The sequence below is a fragment of the Garra rufa genome, chromosome 21 (genome assembly GCF_049309525.1).
Source record: "Garra rufa chromosome 21, GarRuf1.0, whole genome shotgun sequence".
Classification (NCBI taxonomy): domain Eukaryota; kingdom Metazoa; phylum Chordata; class Actinopteri; order Cypriniformes; family Cyprinidae; genus Garra; species Garra rufa.
The window spans coordinates 21,916,151-21,933,547 of NC_133381.1; the positions used below are offsets into that span (position 1 = coordinate 21,916,151).

The following is a 17,397-nucleotide window of genomic DNA, read 5'->3' on the forward strand; positions in this document are numbered from 1 at the left end:
GCATTTAGAAGCTACTAATTGTAAATATGGATATACATTTGTTTTCTATATATAATAGCACCATAGCATTAAGATGCTTCTAAGATGATGTTCTGCTGTATAACATCTAAAAAATATTAAGACATTAAAGTTGTCTGGTTTGCTAAGTAATCTGTAATCCTTTATCCCAACATATTAAATTTATCACCTTACTTGGAAATGCTAGGTATTTTTATGATCCTTCTAAATATGTCTGTAAAGTCATAGCTGAAGTACATAATTACACTGTCAGCAGGAGAGGCATGATTGCCTTGATGCTTTCACTTCCTCATAAACATAAGAGAACAAAGGATATTTCTAAATGGAAAATGATGTATCTTTAGTCATATTTAACTTTCACAATGACATTTCCTTGGTACTATCCTCTTTTATTTTAAATTCCCGAAAAAGCTCAATTTGAAACGTAAAGGCCTTACTAATCATGTGTACAGCTTAATGTTTAAACTCATCTTGGGAAGCTATTTATTGTAAATGAACAATCTCTGGTGCAGCAGTTTTTGAAACAGTTACAAGCAGTTTTCATGGGTTGTTTTCAGGCACTAACACAATCAGGAGATGTCTAAACAGGGAGATGGAGAGGAGTCGGATGGCCGATTCCGAGAGCTTCAGGAACAGCGGATGACGGTGCAGAAGAAGACCTACACAAAATGGATGAACAGTGTCTTCTCAAAGAATGGGGTACGAATATGTCACTCATGAACCTCAGTTCAGGCAACAAGATCTACAATTAGAGACACCAACCACACTTGAACTAAAGCTTACATTTCAAATGTGTCATGATCAACCCTTTTCCAAAGTAATTATCTTACTATGGCTGTCTATCTATCTATAAATAATCCAGTTTGTTTAATCAGTGATATCTGCTGCCGGTACATCAGTTAAATTACACAGAAATCAATGATTCACAACAAGATATCACGATAACTCTGATTATATGTAGTGTAATATGCTGTTAGTAATCGTGACTCCAGTCTTGTGACTTCCTTTTATGATATAATATGCTCATTCCAGCATGATTACCTCAAGTTGTGAACCCTTGAACCCAACTAAAGTCATAATTATTTTATCATTGTCCATTACTTTACCATACATACTTTATGTATTTGTCTCATGAGTTAGTTTAGTTGCTTATTTAAACAAGTTAGCCCACTGTTTTCCATATATACACATATATACACCATATATAATGGTGTGTGCACACCAAAAACGAATATAATTATTTGTGTGAGTAGATTACATACTAAGTCAATACAAAGATGCGAATAAGCACAAATTTGTGCCAGGTGTTACGAATGACACGAACACACAATATTGCATCTTTGCTCGAAATTTCTACTTGAGCAGAAAATTTTGCATTTATCCATTAGCATTTTGCTATATATATAGTCAATGCAAATTTGCACTGGACGACGCATTTGACGCAAATGAGCAGAATTTGTGACACGTTGTCTCGTAAGCAGTGTTCATTTTGACCGCAGTTTTTGATTTAGTCTTAGTCATAGTCTTTTGACTAAAATGCCATTTAGTTTTAGTCATATTTTAGTCATCTGAATTGTTTTAGATTTAGTCTAGTTTTAGTCAACTAAATATCATGAGATTCTAGTCGACTAAATCTACAGTAGATTTAGTCAGCTAAAATCTAATGGGTTTATTTACAGTGTAATGCATTTATTAAGCATTTCTTTAAAATTACCAAATTCATTGTGTAGGTTTGATATGAATGTTTTATCATAATAGGCAGATTTATCTGCTGTGACTGCTGTGAACCACTTCTCATAAACAAGCAAGAACATGGTCTTCTTTTCAATGAAATACCAGTGGTTATATAGGCTAATTATGCATTCTTTATAACAGCTTGTTTACCAGATTCTTCATTCTTTCAAGCTGACATTTATTTCTATAAATACATTTAGATTAATCTTTATTTGGGCAACTAAAGTGATTGAGTCAAGAGCAGTGAGTGACAGACAATAGCAACAAAATTAGGCTGCTGTCCCTTTAAAACCGGATACACGGATACAATGTAATGAAACATGTCCAATATTGCATTATGTGTGTTTTATTTGTACGAGTCACGCGAAAAACATCCCGCGAACTAGAGTGAGTTTCGTGATGCAAATATTCACTCCGCATTTAGAGTGTACACACTACAATATTGTATACACACCAAAAAGCAAATTTAATTATTTGTGCAAGTAGATTACATACCAACCCTGATAGCACACGTACATCTCAGAGACGTCTATTTGACTTCTGCATTTACATCTTCAGGACATCTGCAAGACGTAGTTTGCTCATCTGCAATACGTCTATTGGACATCTGACTGGATATCAGATGTCAAATAGACGTCTATTAGATGTCTTTAAGATGTATATGAATTCGATTGTATGTAAAACTGACATCTTAAAGATGTCTACCAGACGTTTGTACACAGCAGATGCTTTCCAGATCAAGAGATCTTTAACAGACATCTTGCATACGTACATGTGCTATCTGGGAAGTCAATGCAAATCAGCAAGGAATTTTTCGACACATACTCCCTGTGTTCAATTTGGAAGGGCCCATCCTATGCCCTAATCCCTTCAAAGGCTTTACCCTCCGGAGTGAAAGCTTTGAAGGGTGTAGGGCACCAAACAACTGTTTCTTGAAGTCCCCTTCTGCGTCATCATCTCCTGACCACACAGAAGTGCCGTCATCATAGAAAGAATCAGCACAGAGGATCATGGGGGCCTGGAGTGTCCATCAGTTGTACCCTTCGAAATCCTTCATTCCGAAGTTTTGAGTTTTGGCCAGTTTTGAGTACTTCAAAAGTGGAACGACCTTTCAATATGGCGGCCATGATTGTTTTCACTCCAAAGTGCCCTTCGGAAGGCAATATATCCAGTTTGGAATGCACCGTCGGTTGTGAAAATGGAGGCGCAATGAGAATATTCACTTTGCGTTTGGTGTGCACACAGCATAAGACTGAGTTTAATAATAATGATGAAAGAAAGTGGCAGATACACAAAGGAAAACTCAATAGTTAATTTTTATACACTGTTATGCAAACCTTTTGTGACTGAATCAGCACAGGGGAGGGAAAAGCACAAATGATTTACCTTGTATTACTTCAACATCACCAATATTAGATTTAGGAAGGAAATTGTACCGCCTTCACTGTCTTCACGTAGTGTTTTTATACCTGATATTTCCACTGTGTATGTTATATTTAACAGTGGTTACATATTACCTCCTCTCCTACTTACTACTATTGTTGTGTGAACCAACTGAGAGACTTCGCTTACATAATAAACACTAACAGCAGGAAGATGTTAAAACAGACAAGTGGTACTACAACGACCTTCCTTGGCTTGTTAGGGTTCACAATTATATTAATAGTTGTATACAGGGAGAATGACATGTGCTTTAAATGTTTCCCTTTCCTTTTCCTCTTCCTCAGTTGCTCCTGTGTATTGTTCTGTATCAGACAACACTGTTCATAACATGTTTATTACAAAAGGTCACACTGATAATTAAATAACTAAATATTGCTTTCTGAGAAAACCACTCCACCCGAAGACATAGCATTTCCTAGGCTAGTTGGTTATCAAGTTAGCTAGAGACCATTGTACCATTGTTTTAAAAAGCAATTATGAAAGCTGCAAAAAAAAAAAAAAAAAAGAAAGAAAAAAGAAGTATTCCGTAATTGCAAACAGATTTTATTTTTTTATCATCGCTCTTGAGTGATGAACTGCATCTCTGAAGACCTACCAGAAGAGCAGGGTGTGCTCTAAGCTCCCTTAGTTCATTCCCTGGGTAAGCAGAGCCTATTGGAGGCAGTAAGCAGATCTGTTGAGAGACATCAGATTCCCACAACACATGGATTAGGGAGTGGTTGCAAGTCTCTTGCTTGAAAGCTGAGAGCAGGACGGCTTTACTGAGAGGAGTGTGAGTGAGTCACGTCATAGTGTAAAACAGTGGCAATTAGCCAAACACAATGTTAAAACAAAGCCAACTGCTGATTTCATGCCTAAACTTGTTTAAAACTGCCTATGATGCATAAAACAAAAGCAATTATTGGATATAAGAACATGTAAGTCACTGTCAATTGACACGGACTGCCTGCAATGTTACTTGTAAGCTGGAGTCTTCCCACATTGTTTATATGATTGTATAAACTGGGTGTGTTGGAAATGTGTGTAATTAAGCTGGCTTGAAAAAGCTTTAAAGCTACAACCACCAAACTTGGGTCAGACCTTCAGACTGTCCTAAAGTTAGTTGCTATATCTTTTCGAACTGATCCGGCTTACGGATCAAAACCACCAAAAATCCCATAGACTTGCATTGAAGAGGTGAAAACTTTTGCACAATAAGACTTATGGAGTGTTTAACATGTCTGTGACTGGCAAAGCTTAATGAATATCCCAGGAAAACACGTTAAATCATGATAGGAACCTATTAAATCATGTTAGCAATGTGCTAATCATGCTAACAACATGTGAATCATGCTAAAACATGCTGGCAATATGCTAATCATGTTAGAAATATTCGATCAATATGCTTATAATGTTAAAAACATGTTAACTACATGCTAATAATGGTAGCAACATTTTAACAACAAGCTAATTATGCTAAAAACATGCTAACATCTTGTTAAAAACCTGTTAACCCAGATAGCACATGTACGTATGCAAGATGTCTGTTAAAGATCTCTTGATCTGGAAAGCATCTTCTGTGTACAAACGTCTGACAGACATCTGTAAGATGTCAGTTTTGCATACATTCTAAATTCTAAACATTTTAAAGACATCTAATTTACGTCTATTTGACATCTGATAGGAAACGTCCAATAGACGTATTGCAGATGAGCAAACACTCTAAAAAATACGTCTTGCAGATGTAAATACAATTGTCAAATAGACGTCTCAGTGATGATACTAGGGAACATGCTAAAAACATCATGATAGATATATGCTAGCATCATGCTACAAAAATGATAGCAACATGCTAATCATGCTAGACGCATGCTAATATTACTATCAACATTATCTAATCTATCTAAACTTTCAAACTTTAAGCTTTTACAACTGCTTTAAACTTTCAGTCAAAGCTTTTTCAACCTTTTTCAAAGTTTGTTTGCAAACATTACTCATCTATTTTTATTTTAATGTGCATTCACTTTAAAGGAAAAGGTTGACTTGACTGACGTATATACTGAACTAAGAACTGGTGTGCATCTCGTGCGACTTTTGGAGCTCATCTCTGGGGAAAAACTGCCCAAAACCAGTCGACGCACCCTAAGAGTTCACTGTCTGGAAAACAACAGCATTGCCATTAATTTCCTTAAAACCAAGGTACACTGTCTAAATATCACATTAAAATACCTTTTTTAAGTATTGCTTCCACAATATAACATCTTAAAAGTAAACATCTACAATAAGTTATGTACTTATAATTGTATGTCATTCTGTTCCCCTCTGTTCATCTTCCTGTAGATCAAAGTAGATCTGATTGGTCCAGAAAATGTTGTTGATGGAGACAGAACCCTGATCCTGGGCTTAATTTGGATCATCATTCTCCGCTTCCAGATTGGAGCCATCAATATCGTTGAGGTAAGACCTTAAGAGTGGCCCCAGTGAACTTTCTTAAAAGCAAAATGTAAGCTCATGTTTACATTCTGTTTTGGTTTCAGGCTAGTGGTGATGCCAGTGGTGCTCAGCGCTCAGCCAAAGAAGCTCTACTGATATGGTGTCAGCGCAAGACCGCCGGTTATGCCAATGTAAATGTGCAAGACTTCTCAAGCAGCTGGAGAGATGGACTGGCCTTCAATGCTCTTATTCACGCCCATCGGTAGTATTTTCAGTGGACAGCATTCTCTTTTGATAAGGAATGGAATTTGACTATGTTCCCGTTTCACTACTACAGTCTCATGATATTATGATAACACTGTTTCAGGCCTGATCTTTTTGACTACAACCGACTACGCCAAGATGATCCAAAGAGGAACCTCACCCATGCTTTCGCTCTGGCAGAGGATGAGTTTAGTATAATGCAGCTCCTGGATGTGGAAGATGTCATGGTGCCCCATCCCGATGAGAAGTCTATCATGACTTACGTCTCCTTGTACTACCACTACTTCTCCAAAATGAAGCAGGGTCAGACTATCCAGAAGCGGATAGCTAAGGTTAGTTAGCAAACAAGTGTCATTTTAAGTTAATGTTAAATACAATGGGAAGCATCACTAGCACTGTACATAACTTTAAAGTTGTACGTTTTTTAATGTGTTGTGGTGTAGATCGAGGGGTTCGGTTGTTGGTTTAGAGAAGGTGTTCAATTACTCTTCTTAGTAATTAGGCTTATGATTTTTAACCTTTTTTAACCATAACCTTATATTGATGGAGTGACCCGAGCCATACAGTTGAGGTCAAAAGGTTACAAACACCTTGCAGAATCTTCAATATGGTAATTATTTGATCAAAATAAGAGGGATCATACAAAATGCATGTTGTTTTTTATCTAGTACTGACCTGAACGACATTTACATATAGTGCACAAGAGAAAATAATATTTGAAAATATTAAAAATAAAAATAACCCTGTTAAAATAGTGACATACACTTGATTCTTAATACTGTGTTGTTACCTGAATGATCCACAGCTGTGTTTTTTTTTTTTTTTTAGTGATAGTTGTTAATCCCTTGTTTGTCCTGAACAGTTAAACTGCCAGATGTTCTTCAGAAAAATCCTTCAGGTCCCACAAATTCTTTGGTTTTTCAGCATTTTTGCGTGTTTGAGATCTATCTTTTTAAACTGAGGACAACTGAGGGACTCATATGCAACTTTTACAGAAGCTTCAAACACTCACTGATGCCTCAGAAGGAAACACAATGCATTAAGAGCATTAGAATTTTAAGATCATGGTCAATTATTTTATTTTCTTATTTTGTCTTCAGGGAAACATGTAAATATCTTCTGTAGCTTCTGTAGGGCAGTGCTAAATTTAAAAAAAAAAAGATATTTAGGAAAAATAAGAAAAATCTTCATTCTGTTCAAAAGTTTTCACCCCCGGCTTTTGATGCATTGTTTTCTCCTTCTAGAGCATAAGTGAGTGCTTGAACCTTCTGTAATAGTTGCATATGAGTCCCTTAGTTGTCCTCAGTGTGAAAAGATGGATCTCAAAATCATACAGTTGTTGGAAAGTGTTCAAATACACAAAAAAAACCAAAGGATTTGTGGGACCTGAAGGATTTTCCTGAAGAATTTTGGGCAGTTTAACTGTTAAGGACAAACAAGGAACTCATGAACAACTATCACTAAACAAAAAAACACAGCTGTGAACAACACAGTATTAAGAACCAAGTGTATGTAAACTTTTGAACAGGGTAATTTTTATTTTTTCACTATATGTAATTGTGTTTTATGTGAAATATCTTATTCAGGTCAGTACTAAATAAAAAATAACATGCATTTTGTATGATCCCTCTTATTTTGTTCAAATAATTAACATTTAACAGATTCTGCAAAGTATTTGTAAACTTTTGACCTCAACTGTGTATATATTAGCAATTTAAGTAGTAGTAGTACTAATACTATGAACTGCACTAATGCTAATATAGTTATTAGTTATATAAGATTTATTCCCTTGGGGGTTTGGAATAGATGTGGTTGTTATAGCAAAGATATAGATTTCTTGCTTTGGTCTACTAGGACAAAGCAATGTCACATGAGCATGTCCTTCCAGGCACGTTTATGCAAAGCTTTTTTGGAAAATGTTAATCACTGGCGCCCTCTGTTTGTCAAAATATCAACTGCAGCTACTGTGGTGTTGAATCAGGACTCTAATCTGAAACTCTTTAGGATTAGTGGATTTGACTGTGGGTCAAAAGGAGGAGCCCAGGTCTTAATCAGATCAGTGTAAACTCTGGGCTGTAAATGCTGCTAACCAAGAAAGTTAGTTGCCTGCACTGCACAGCTACACAAGACACAGCTTTTCGGATAATACTGACAATATGGAGGAAGAAGTCCTCATAGAGGAGGAGTTGATCCAGCAAAGATGAGCTCAGAGGTCATGCGATGCCATTAACATGCTGGCAGGATACACAAGAAGAGAAACAGGGGCGTGAAGTGTCCTGTTCTGCCTGTGCAGTACGACACTTTCACTCACCACCATGTCCACAAGTGTGAATAGAAATAGCGGTATGTGTTGACTGGGTCACAGCTGTGGAGTAGTGTTAGCTGTCACAAAAGTGTATTAAACAATGACAGACAGATCTTGTTGGCTGGATGGATGGGACGGAGATAAGCCCAGCCAGGCTCTGAGATGTCAAGACTCTGAGTTCATTTATGGTAAGACTGGCAGCTCTCAGGTGTGACGCTGTTGGGACTCTAGATGACAATGGCTTTCAGTGGCTATTTCAGCAGTCACTGGCTGCGATGGCAGAACATGAGACAAACAATTATTGAGCCGCAGAGGAGTGTTCCAGAAGTGGGACAGGTGTGTATTCAGTAGATAGATGTCAGTGTAGCTGCTAAACAAAAACATGCTCCCAAATCACCCATCCTTCAAAGAAATACACGTTTAGTACTGTCCTGCTGTGCTTCTAAATTTCATTCAATTGCTTCAACATTAGTGTTTTCTAAAGTATATATTTTATTTCTGCCTGCAGATTGTGGACCTTTTGAAAGAGCTGGATAATATGAAGCGCATGTATGAGAGCATGGTGTCTGACTTACTACGTTGGATCAAGACCAAGGTCATGGAGCTCAATGACCGTTCTTTCCCCAACTCCCTGCGTGAAATGCAACATCTGGTTTCTGCCTTCAAGAAATACCGCACTATTGAGAAACCTCCCAAGTACCAGGAGAGAGGGGCTATCGAGGCCCACCTCTTCAACTTGCGAACCAAGCTAAGAGCCAACAACCAGTGGGACTATATTCCTCCAGAAGGCAAGACCATGGGGGATATTGAAAGGAACTGGACCTTGCTAGAGCGTGCAGAACACCAGCGAGAGCGGGCCCTCCAGATTGCGCTGATGAAGCTGGAGCAGCTGGAACAGTTGGCCCAGAAGTTTGGCCGTAAGGCTACGCTGAGGGAGAGCTACCTGGAGGACACTCTAAAACTGATCCAACAACAAGACCTGGGAGGCCTGCAGAGACTGGAGGAAGCTGAGAAAGTGGCTCGCAAACTGGAGGCCCTGGAAACCGACGTGCTGGCTCATGAACCGCGTTTCCACGCTTTGAGTAAAATGGCCGCTGTTATTGAAAAAGAGAACTATCACAGCAAAGCACAAGTGATTCGCAGGTGAGGGGGCAAAAAATAACAGGTAGTTTATGTCCTGCTATAACGCAGTGGAAAAGACATGTCAAAAAATGTATTTCTAGTAAAACTTTTCCACTAATGCTGGATGTTGAAAATGACTATACATTATCTAAGTAAAAACATTTAATAGGTGTGGAAGCATTACTTATTAGTAGATAATATGTGCTTATTATCTTATTAATGTTTCATTACTATCTTGTACACGACAGGAATGATGATATCATGAACCGATGGCAAGCTTTGCAGCAGCTTCTGCAGCAGCAGAGAGAACATGCAGGAGATGCTGTGAATACATTTGCTGTTCTCAGAGATATTGAGTTAATATCTGTGGACCTAAAGGAATTACAGGTGAATGAGTCAAATTTCGTTGATATAGAGTTGAGGTCAAAAGTTTACATACACCTTGGAGAATCTGCAAAATTTAAATGACATATTTACATATAGTCCCCAAGATAAAATAATAGTTGAATTTATAAAAATGACCCCGTTCAAAAGTTTACGTAGGCTTAATTTTTAATACTGTGTTATTACCTGAATGATCCACAGCTGTTTTTTTGTTTAGTAATAGTTGTTCATGAGAGTCTTGTTTGTCCTAAACTGTTAAACTGACTTCTGTTCTTTCGAAAAATCCTTTAAGTCCCACAAATTCTTTGGTTTTTCAGCATTTTTGTATATTTGAACCCTTTCTAACAATGACTGTATGATTTTGAGATCCATCTTTTCACACTGAGGACAACTGAGGGACTCATATGCAGCTATTACAGAAGGTTCAAATGCTCAACACAATGCATTAAGAGTCTTCTGGGAAACATGTAAGTATCTTCTGTAGCTTCTGAAGAGCAGTACTAAATAGGAATAAAATGTTTACACCCCTGGCCTTCTGAAGCGTCAGTGAGCATGTGAACCTTCTGTAATAGTTGCATATGAGTTGTCCTCAGTGTGAAAAGATCTCAGAATCATACAGTCATTGTTGGAAAGGGTTCAAATACACAAAAATGCTGAAAAACCACAGAATTTGTGGGACCTGAAGGATTTTTCTGAAGAACAGCAGGCAGTTTAACTGTTCAGGACAAACAAGGGTCTCATGAACAACTATCACTATACAAAAAAACAGCTGTGGATCATTCAGGTAAGAAGACAGTATTAAGAATTAAGCATATGTAAACTTTTAAACGGGTTCATTTTTTATAAATTCAACTATTATCTTTTCTTGTGGACTATATGTGAACATCTTTTATGTGAAATATCTTATTCAGGACGGTTTTAAATAAAAATATTTATGAGCTAAGCATTATCACTTGAAAATTACTTTCTTTCCTAGGCCCAGGTAGATTCCTCTGACTTAGGAAAACAGCTGCCAGAGGTCGTAGCCCTATTGCAAAAGCAAGACTTACTAGACACTCAAATCATCTCACTTGGAGAAACCCTGAATGCCATAAGCAGCAGTGCCTTAAAGGTTAAAAACAAAGGTGCCACAAAAGTCGAGAGAGGAGTTAAAGATCTTAACAGCCAGTACAACTCTTTGCTGGTGCGCAACAAGAACAGGTAAACTCTTTAAACCTTTCCAACTGAACTTTGTGAACATTTGTAAGACTTAGAAAAAAACTTATTTAAACATATACTGTACAGCAATAACATGATCTTTTTTTGTGAAAAAAAAGGAGAAAAGCTCTGGAGGGACAGTTGAAGCTCTTTGAATATTTCTATGATTGTGAAGAATTAGAAGCATGGATCTATGAGAAATGGGTTCTCTTACAGGCAGCATCTCTGGGGAGAGACCTCAGTCAAATCCAGCAAGCCATTCAAAAACACAAGGTATGTTGCCATCAGATACTATAAGATAAAATACAAAATGGTAGCCCTGAAGAAACCCATCTCAAAATAATTATATACTTATAAGCACATCTATAATGAGGAGCAGACTAATGTTGCTTAACCACAGTGTGACTGGATCAGAGCTGCTAAGATTAGCAAAAATTGCTATGTATGTTGCAGGCTTTAGAGGCAGAGATTCAATCACAGGAGTCTCTGTGCTCCGGAGTTTTATCCAGAGGCCAAGAGCTGTGCAGAGGGAGACACCCCAATGAGAGAGACATTCAAAAGTGGATTCGGACTCTTCAGAAACAATGGCAGCAACTTAAGGAACAAGTCACTATTCGAAAAAACAGGCTGCATGCAGCCAATGTCATCAAGCAGGTAGAAACCAGACTTGGCTAATATATAGGTTCCTTCTAAGTGGAAAGTGAGAAATTATGATTCAGTAGATCAAATAGTAGTTGGGACAAAAATATGTTCTAAATGCCATTCCTCCTTTCCCTCAGTATTTTGCAGATGTTACCGAAGCCAGCTCGTGGCTTGATGACCGCAAACCACTTCTCGTTGATGAGGATTATGGAAAGGATGAGGCCAGCACTACTGCTCTGCTCCAGCGTCACCAAAGAGTGGAGAAAGAAATGGAAGCATATGCCTCAGAAGTGAAACGGCTGGGTGAGCAGGCCAAGAGTGCTGCCCAACTTGCTCCTCTTACTGTGAGTCATGACCAAAATAATTCATTACGCAAAAAGAACCCACAAATTATTTTATTATACAATTGCAGCACTTAATCTGTCTGAATTATCTTCTAATATTGCTTCAGGAAGGGCAATGATGAAACCTAGTATATCTATGAAATAAATGTGAATTATTGCTAGTATAAAACAGAAATTACTGCATAATTTTATGGATACAGCTTTAATGGCACTGACACATTTTTTAATCAATTTAAGACTGAAATCCAGCAAAGTAGAATGGTCCACTACAGTGATTCATCTGATGGCGAAGATGAGAAGGATAAAAAAGCTGACAAAGGAGGAAAAGTCCTTAGCAAGGCTTTACCACAAGAACAAGCAATGATTAGGTTCAGATTCAGAGGTACACAGCATCCTTTAGTGTTTGAAAATGATAAATGCTACTGGTCTGGATTGTCTGTTTGTGTACAATCAATCCGTTTCCCTTTCTCTTCTCATCTTGACCATTTTATCAGGTCCTATAGCAACTTGGGAAAGAGGAGAAATATTGACAATTATCAGCAGGGATAAAGATGATAAGTTGCTTCTTCGAGACAGCAGAGGAAATGAGCAACTAGTGTCTCCTACATACATCAGAGAGATGCCGTCTTCTGTAAGACTCTTGAATATCTACTATATCTTAAGAATCATAAACTCCTCTTGCATCTACTAGACAGTTTTTGCTTGTGTTTTGATGCAATTGAATGCAGAATGCACCACCTGAAACTGCGAATGGAGAAGCTGAGAGTCCAAAAAAGAAAGTGAGCCGACCTCGCCGTACTCGTTCTATGCGGCGTGGCACAGCTGAAATATCTACCTCATCATTGCCTGACCCAGACTTCCAAAAAGACACAATAGAGAGCACACAAAGCAGTCTGGAAAAGGATTTCAACAACCTTTATAATTTAGCACAGGTACATATTCAACCTTTACTCTTTACCATTTTAGATTATTTTAAACATTTTCCAGACATTAAAATAGCATTTTCTTCCATCAGTCAAAAAATAAGATCCTGGATGACACTGCACGACTACATAGGTTCTACAACGCTTGTGAGGAGTTTGAGTCCTGGATGGGAGACAAGGAGAATGTCCTCAACACTTTTAGCTCCAATGCTAACAACTTAGAGGTTGTACAAGCCAAATATGAGGTCAGTTTGCCTTGAAAACATGCTGAACGTAATATTCAGAGCCTTGGACTTGCTTAAAGAAGTACCTCCAACATGTATGGGCCATTGTACGGAATTGAACCAAAGTCAGAGTTAGAAACGTCTTGAAAAAAAAAAATGTCTTTTTCGAAAAAATTGTATGCATGCAAATTGTATAATATCCAAGGTAGACATTTTTAGTAATTGTGCAGTTAATTGTCATATTGTATTTTCCGAAAGTTTTGGAATATTTGACCTCTCCCCTAAATATTTCACTACATAAACACAGTAATAATAAATTGATTAGAAGGGTTATATTGACCTATTAAGATTTTGCTTACGTCTACATTATAAATATGTATTTTTTGCTATTTTATAAATAATAAGGTAAATAATAACGATTACATGCTTAACAATATTTCTAGTGCAATTTATGAGATTTGTTGTATTTTGAATCAAAATTTTCTTTGTAAAAGACAAAAAGTTGATCATACTGATTTCAAAGCTAAGGATTCATTAGTTTGATGTACATTGAACCGAAAACTATCATAACATTATTGTTGATAATTCAGTATACTTTGTTTTTGACAAACCATCCCATGTTTTGGTAGTGACTGCACATTTTCGGTAGTGACAGTAATGCTTTGGTAGCAACCACATCACATTACAGATTTTAACTTGCAAACTAAAACACTACTAAAACATACTAAAATATGAGAAAATTTGCATAACTGTACTAAAATTGTATTTATTTCCCCCCAAATATGAGGATTATGTGTTCCATTTTGTCACTACTGAAACAATGATGACATGTTTTGTCTGTAATTGTTACAGTAGTAAAAATTTTATGGGATAACACCCAAAAAAAAAACCAAAGATGTCACTACTGAAACTCCACCAAATGTTTCGGTAGTGGCAATTTTAGATACTTTTCAACCTAGCTCAATGATACTGATCAGCACATGGTTAGCAAGCACAGTTCTGACAGTGGTACACATATAAAATCTAAATGTTATGGAAAAACTCCCAAAAGGTGCTTAATTGCAGAAAAAAGGTGTTACAAGCAGTCTTTTGAACAACATTTACCTCAAAGTGATGGGCCTATTTACTCACCATGTAGCTATGAAAGAGAGTGACACATTAACATTTCCCTGATCATAAATGTAGGGGTGTAGTTAAAATCAGTCCTAGCCAGTAGACTAAAACACGCACTGTTTGTGCGGGGCAGATTTTTTGTACAAAGAGTTTTATCATTTACAAAGAAAATATAAAATAAATGTATATTTTTTTAACTATTTTTTTTAAACCAAAAAGATTCTTTTAAAAATAAAAATGGAAAAAAATACGAAAATTATTTCAATATAATTTTCGTTAGTTGAAATTTAGGGGTTAGGGTTCAGACAGCCACCTCCCAATTGAAAGTACTCATTAAATTATGCTTTTATATATATTAAGCTTACTAATATTTTAAATATTATTAGGGGTTTCAATTGATAATAGAAGGATATTAGTAAACATCTAAGATTTAAATACTTAAATGCTTTTTTAAAAAAAAATTTTGGTTGTGGGACAGCAGTTTGGACCAATTCTGTAGAACGCCCCATGTGTTCCTTGGATAACATGGTAGTACTTTGATTTTAAAACATTCACTTCTTTCTCAATGTTATACACAGAACTTTCTTACCGAACTAGCCAGTGGTAGAAAGCAACTCGATGACATTACCAAGCTTGGAGATGAGCTTGTGAAAAAACAGCACAGCAAGAAAAAAGAGATTCAGCTCAGGCTTGGAATCGTAACCCGCAGGTATGAAGGCTAAAATCAGCAGTGATGCAGCCGTACCATTCCCACCATGCTATTGTGTTCTTAAAGTGTTTTTTTGTATGACCAGGTGGGAGCACATTCAAAAACTAAAGGATGAAATGGCTCATGAGCTGCTTAGCTCCGCTGATGTGAAGTCGTTCCTGCAGACCTGCCAAGAAGTCCAAGCTCAGCTCCAGGATAGGCTAGTCCAGCTTGACACACCTGATGTGGGAAGCTCACCATCAGCCCTCCAGACTGAGGAACAAAGACAAGCCCAAGCTGAGAGGGACATAGAAGCTCTGGAAAGGAAAATAGAGTATCTTAAAAGTGTGGCCAGGATGTAGGTTTGCTACAAAACAAAGTTATTACAGTACCACTTCTTTTTGATGATATGTTTATGGCTACTAACCTTGGCACAGCTTGTGACCATCACAACATTAACTTACAGGAGAATGTCCACTGTTATGTATAAAGTAGTACAACTAAATCAATTCTCAATTATCTGTCTGTTAACTATACATCCCAATGCTATGCTACAGGAAACAGGATTGTAGTCCTGCAGAGAGCGCTGCGATCATGGAAGAAGTACGTGCTCTGGAAGACCTTCTGCGGCAGTTGAAAGCACAAGCTATTGAGAGACAACGGATGCTTGAGGAAGCCCGCCGCTTACAACGCTTTCAGAAAGAGACCAGAGACCTGTTGCTATGGGGTGAGGCAACAAAAGAGCACCTTCTGGAAGATGACAATGGATCTGATGTAGCATCTGCTCAAGCCCTGCTCAAGGAGCATCTTGATCTGAAGCAAGAGATTGAACTTCAGAGAGCAAAGTTAGTTGTTAGTTGTGTTGGTCTTTATTCTGTAAATCAATCGTAGTTACTTTGATTGACGTTAACATTATTTCAGATTGAGAGATATGGAGAAGCTGGGTCAGTCTCTGGAGGTGGCGTCTGGAGGAAGAGGAGCTAAAGATGTTCAGCAGACACTCACTAAGTTGGATAACGAGTTGAGCCAGCTGGACAAACTGTGGTCTAGTCGCAACAGAAGGCTTGAGCAAGCAGTGGAGTTTCAAAAGCTGAATATGGAAGCAGATCGCATAGAGGCCACCATTTCTGGTCATGAGGCCAGACTGAAAGTCAGAGACTTGGGGGTAAATGAAAGAGATGATACAGTGACATTTAATTTCTTCTGTTATTTTAATGTGTTTGTTAAATGTCAAGTTCTGTCATGATACTCTTGATGGCGCAGACTGATGGGTTGTTGACTTAAACTGATGATATTCACAGTGTTAAACTGCTTGGCACATACGCAGCCAATGAGCTTATTGCTTTACATTTTAAATGGCTGGTTAGCATTTACTCAGGGTTTCCGCAGGGCATTAAAAAGCATTAAAAGTCATTAAATTGATTTTGCGAAAATTAAGGCCTTAAATGGCATTAAAAAGCATTAAATTGTTTTATACGGGCATTAAAACTTTAGATAGTGTTGAAGAAACAAATATTACCAATTTATCTTGAATATAGCCTGTATGATTAATAACTTTGATTCACTGTCGCGAAGTATGAGAAACACGGAACCAGTTTGGTAATTGCTTCTGGCCGGTCCAAAATTGTGTGACACAGACTTTTTAAGAGTGGCCGACTGTGATGTGGAGGGGGAAAAAATAAAGCAGAAAAATGGGAAAGTGCAAATTCCAGAAAACGTGGCTGGAGGATGAACAATTTAAGACATGGTTGCAGCCTGTTGAAGGTCAAAATGGAGAACGAATTTGTAATGTTTGTAAGAGGGTGTTTAAGTTGGGTACAATGGGAATCAACGCCGTTAAATCGCATATGAAGTCTGAGGGACACAAATCTGCAAATAAACGCTGACATTTTAAGCTGTCTCCTGATCCATTTCTAATTATGTTCAGCAGAGTAATATATGTTCATTGTTGCCTCATTGTAAGACCGCATGAAAAAAATGCATTATAATATACACGCATTCATACACAGGCGTGTTAGTTATTGTTTGCGTATGGCATTAAAAATGTTAGAAATGGCATTAAAAAGGACATTAAAAGACATTAAATAAGATTTGAAAATCCTGCAGAAACCCTGTTACTAGAGCAGTTTACAGCATGCTTTCCTCTGAAACCCTCCACCTCCCCAGCTCCACCTGTATAGATCTGCTACATCTGCATATGCAGATCTACTCCATCAAGACCAAATACATTATCATTGTCATATCCATTACTATGCCAAAATCTTCTAAGAGTTGTCATGATAGATATTAATTCATTTCATATCTCTAAGCACATTTCTGTCAAAGGAAGATAAATAAATCACTATATAAATACAGAAAAGTAGAGATAAATATTTAATGCATAATTTTGTACAGGACTCTGTGGACAGCGTTCACAGTTTACTGGGCCGGCAAGAAGAGCTTGAGGCTTTGCTTGAGGCACTAGAGCGATCTATTAACCTCTTTCAAGACAAGAGCCAGGAGCTCATCAGCAAGCGTAACTTTGCCGCCAAAGAGTAAGTATAGTCTTTTCTTTGTTTTTACATAATATTGTTAATACTAAACA

General features: G+C 37.4%; 1 protein-coding gene across 1 annotated transcript in view; it reads left to right on the plus strand.

The window, feature by feature from the left end:
• Positions 1-594: 594 nt before the first annotated feature.
• sptbn5 (spectrin, beta, non-erythrocytic 5) overlaps positions 595-17,397 on the plus strand; it is a 50,355-nt gene continuing 33,552 nt past the window's right edge. Inside the window, exons 1-20 of the mRNA XM_073826570.1 lie at positions 595-717; positions 5,206-5,373; positions 5,515-5,631; positions 5,712-5,869; positions 5,975-6,203; positions 8,685-9,319; positions 9,547-9,685; positions 10,659-10,882; positions 10,999-11,152; positions 11,333-11,533; positions 11,659-11,865; positions 12,103-12,247; positions 12,360-12,496; positions 12,594-12,797; positions 12,881-13,033; positions 14,704-14,834; positions 14,920-15,171; positions 15,371-15,658; positions 15,735-15,978; positions 17,208-17,347. Of these exons, the coding sequence (XP_073682671.1) occupies positions 595-717; positions 5,206-5,373; positions 5,515-5,631; positions 5,712-5,869; positions 5,975-6,203; positions 8,685-9,319; positions 9,547-9,685; positions 10,659-10,882; positions 10,999-11,152; positions 11,333-11,533; positions 11,659-11,865; positions 12,103-12,247; positions 12,360-12,496; positions 12,594-12,797; positions 12,881-13,033; positions 14,704-14,834; positions 14,920-15,171; positions 15,371-15,658; positions 15,735-15,978; positions 17,208-17,347 (4,049 nt within the window). The remainder of the gene's footprint in view (positions 718-5,205; positions 5,374-5,514; positions 5,632-5,711; positions 5,870-5,974; positions 6,204-8,684; positions 9,320-9,546; positions 9,686-10,658; positions 10,883-10,998; positions 11,153-11,332; positions 11,534-11,658; positions 11,866-12,102; positions 12,248-12,359; positions 12,497-12,593; positions 12,798-12,880; positions 13,034-14,703; positions 14,835-14,919; positions 15,172-15,370; positions 15,659-15,734; positions 15,979-17,207; positions 17,348-17,397) is intronic.